Consider the following 3638-nt stretch of genomic DNA (forward strand, 5'->3'; position numbering starts at 1 on the left):
AGTCACTAAATTGTGTGCCCCTAAAAGTGTCCGGCAACACATAATGTCTCAGTGTGTGGTCGTGTGTTCATCTGTCCAAGCACAATGGGACAATATATCAAAATTCTGGTGGGGATACAGTAATAGCAGAAGTATTTTCATATTAATCTTATAAAAGCAAAATAAAAGTATCTACCTATCTGTCGGCCTTTGCTTCTTAATGGACTAATTGGAATAAATATATAATATTAAAACTAATAGACCTACCATCCTTACATCACCATAGAATTTGTTCACAAATTCCTTCACAATCTTCATTCTGGTGACATAGACTCCCCTTTCCCTCTTAGCCTCGTGGACTTGGCAGTTCCCTTAAGATTTACTCTTGCATTTCGTACCCTTCGATTGCCTATTTGTAGATCTAACTTTGCTTCACATGAATCCTTTCGTGTGTTGTGTTCTAATTACAATCTTTTTTCACACATCATGTCCTTCGAACACGCCATTAAGACCATTTCATCATTAATATATCATTAATACTTGAAACTTTATTCTGACAGTCTCTAATCCTATCTTAATCTACTACTTGTTTCACTTGTTGAATTTTATTTCAAGGTTTACTAAGTATTTAATATATTTTATTCTATTGTATATTTATAAGTTGTTTTTTTTTCTTCCTATTATTATTATTTTATATTGATATTGTTATTTTTCTGCAAAGTTGGCACTTCTTTGTTGCCTATAAATAAATAAATAAAAGTATAGTAAGTAGGTATAACTGACAGCCTCACCGATCTTTATTCATAATATTTTGCAAAGTTATTTGTATCTATTTAATTTTTATGATATAATTATCTGACATCTAATGAGGGTTGATATCTTATCTGTGTTCATAAAAAAGGTAACATTAAAAAATTTCACTCCGATACGAGAATCGGCCTTAGGAGGTGAGGTGATTGAAATAGACCGATGGATAAATGGACTATCATCGTTTTTGGGTTCGTCTCATCATGTTGATCACATATGTACGTGTATAGGGAGTATCTTTCTTCTAGGTGTTTCGGGTGTACACCCCAAAAACAATATACCCTTACACGTTTTATTATTATTTATAAATATCAACTACATATTTTGGATTTAAAAGAGTTATTACGCAAAGTTTATAAATAACAGGAATACTGAAAATAAGAATATCGGATTGACCCTTTTATAAAATCAAGAATACCAGGCTTAGAAAAATGTCAAAGAGTAACAGCTGTACGGCCATTATGAGAAATCCCAATCCAACTTAGAAGTTATATTTATGTATTTAATGATTTATAATTAGTTTATATTAAAATCAATTGAGTGATTAAAATTTAAATTTAATACTTCTTTTTTACTGTAATGATATGATTTCAAGTTTATTTAGGCTGCTAACTCTAGCTTCGGAACGATTTGAGTACATTAAGTATATTAATAATATAATATAATAATAATAAAAGATATGGCGGTATCTTAAGAGCAGTAGTAAAACAACCTATTTCTCATAAGTGGTTAGTAAGTGGGTTTATAAGTCTTCTTTAGTACATTATTCATAGAATATATTGAGTATTCTGAATACATTTACGGCCAGTATAAATCCATTGTATTACACACTTACATTTGAGGTAATTTTTTGCTGATTGGCCCAGTATGCGATGTTGGAGGCTATGTGAGTGTGCGTCGTCTAGCTCGTCCAATGGCCGCAAGGAATTTCACACAATTGCTGGAAAAATTGCAGAAAATTGAAAATGTGCGAGAGCGTATAAATTTTTACTGCGTCACTTGTAATGCTAAATTGTTGTTATTTATGGCCCTGGCAGTCATTGCATACTTTTGACCGTCTGCACAGAAATTGAATTAAACAAACAGATTCTTTGAAGCAACACTTTTTACTCTTCGAGCAATTAGCGCACACGTGCCCCTCGTTCAACTCCAATGAGTGGCATCAACAATTTGTTGAGGCATTGCAGCACACAAGTGCTCAAGCATCAACCAATGGTTATGCCACTTATGGGGAAGAAAAGCAAAAGGCCACCATTGCGAACACAATTACATAAGTATAACTGATTACAACTACATTCTGAGCAAGCCTCTCTTAAACACATTTAGGCTGGTACGTGCGAAGCTGCGGAAGAAGCCTCGCCCACAACTGGAGGTGAATGACAGTATCATCAGATAGACGCCTAACGAGATGGCATACTTGTTGGCCTCCGCCCAGTTCAGCAGCTGGCGGCAGGGCTTCTGTGCCTCAAATTGCCTGCAGCTCTGGCCATAGATCAGGATGTACGAGATTTGTATGCAACTCGCATTGTTGACCAGCACACGGCGCCCGTCCCGAACTCCTTGCTCATCTGCCTCCAGAACGACATACTTGGGAGCGCAGACCAGCTCCACAATGGCGACACATCGCAGCAGGGAGCCGCATCGAGAACCGCCCCAACCGGCTCCAGGCGGACTTCTCTTCAATGCTTCGTTGACATCGCTGGTGAGCACTAGGGGCTTGCCTTCGGGCAGTCTATCCGCCGTCAGCAGGCCATAGAAGTGCTCCAGCTTGCCCCCGTAGTAAGCCAGCTTGACGGGATGCTGTCTGCAGAGGCGCGCATACGCTTTTGTATGGGCGCTCTTCGGACTAGGCGTGACCTCCAGTATTTGGCTAGGCATTTGGCGTGGAGGAGCCACACGAAGATACGCAAACAATGATTCAAATTGACACTGACTGAGAGAGTTGAGGGCGACCCGCTCGCCATGCTTGACCAACACAGAGTGCAACAGCTTCATCACATCCGGACGACAGGGGCCATAATTGCAATGGAGCAGCCGCTGCTCGACCACCTCTAGGCGCGGCACATCTCCAATTATGTCATACACTTTGTTTATGTTCGGTCGCTGCTGTTCGTTTAGAAACTCCTTCGGAAAAGGAAGGACCAGGGATTCGAACTTATAGCTCGTAACGGCTGCCACAAAAAGCGACCACCGGGCATCGCACGCCAGTAAATCAGATTGGAGGTGCGCCTGCACCTGATACAGACGTTGCAAGCCCGGCTGGGCAGCCAGCAGCTGATCCCTGCTGTAGTCCGCGAACTGGGCCTTGCAGGCCGCTCGTTGCGGAACTGAATCACGCAACTCGGCCTTAGTCTTGCCCGTTCCGGGTATTTGTATATAGGGCAGCACCTTCATTGTCTCCGGATAAGTGCAGCTCAAAGGCGCGTAATTTTGCAAGCCGAAATGGATTACGGAGCTTTGTTTGCGTACTGCTAAACGAAAATTTAATCGAAAACTTAAACAAATTTGAACTCCTTTTTTTCCAATGTATCACCAAATAGGGTTAGACAAACAACTGATGCTGACATTTGGCGCCACGTACAGGGGCCATCGGAGCACGGAAGAGTGTGGGACGTTCGACAGCAGGTCTCCTGAGCCGGGATAGAGATTGACGCGTCCTCTGTACTCCGGGTGCGACTACCCCGGTTTTGTGCCATATCACCATTTTTTGTCAAGTTTCAATTTGGCGGCGTCTGACATGGCATGATTGCACGTTGGGGTTGCGTGCGACAGGGTGGGATTGGGATGGTGGGTGGGGGTATGTGGGCTGGAAGAACAGGCGTTCTGTAATTGATTAATGGACCTGCAGCGCA

The 3638-nt window shown here is 41.7% G+C and overlaps 1 protein-coding gene across 1 annotated transcript; it reads right to left on the reverse strand.

The window, feature by feature from the left end:
* Nucleotides 1–2076: 2076 nt before the first annotated feature.
* Nucleotides 2077–3180, reverse strand: LOC115633681 (protein mono-ADP-ribosyltransferase PARP16). Its single transcript, XM_030531139.1, has one exon. It carries the CDS (start codon nucleotides 3178–3180, stop codon nucleotides 2077–2079), a length of 1104 nt encoding a protein of 367 aa, XP_030386999.1.
* Between the last annotated feature and the right edge of the window lie 458 nt (nucleotides 3181–3638).

This window comes from Scaptodrosophila lebanonensis, unplaced genomic scaffold (assembly GCF_003285725.1).
Source record: "Scaptodrosophila lebanonensis strain 11010-0011.00,11010-0021.00 unplaced genomic scaffold, SlebRS2 tig00000001-arrow-pilon, whole genome shotgun sequence".
Taxonomy (NCBI): domain Eukaryota; kingdom Metazoa; phylum Arthropoda; class Insecta; order Diptera; family Drosophilidae; genus Scaptodrosophila; species Scaptodrosophila lebanonensis.

Bases quoted from the DNA above. Each gene is read 5' to 3' on its own strand.
- LOC115633681 (XM_030531139.1), bottom strand. From the start codon at position 3,180: ATGAAGGTGCTGCCCTATATACAAATACCCGGAACGGGCAAGACTAAG.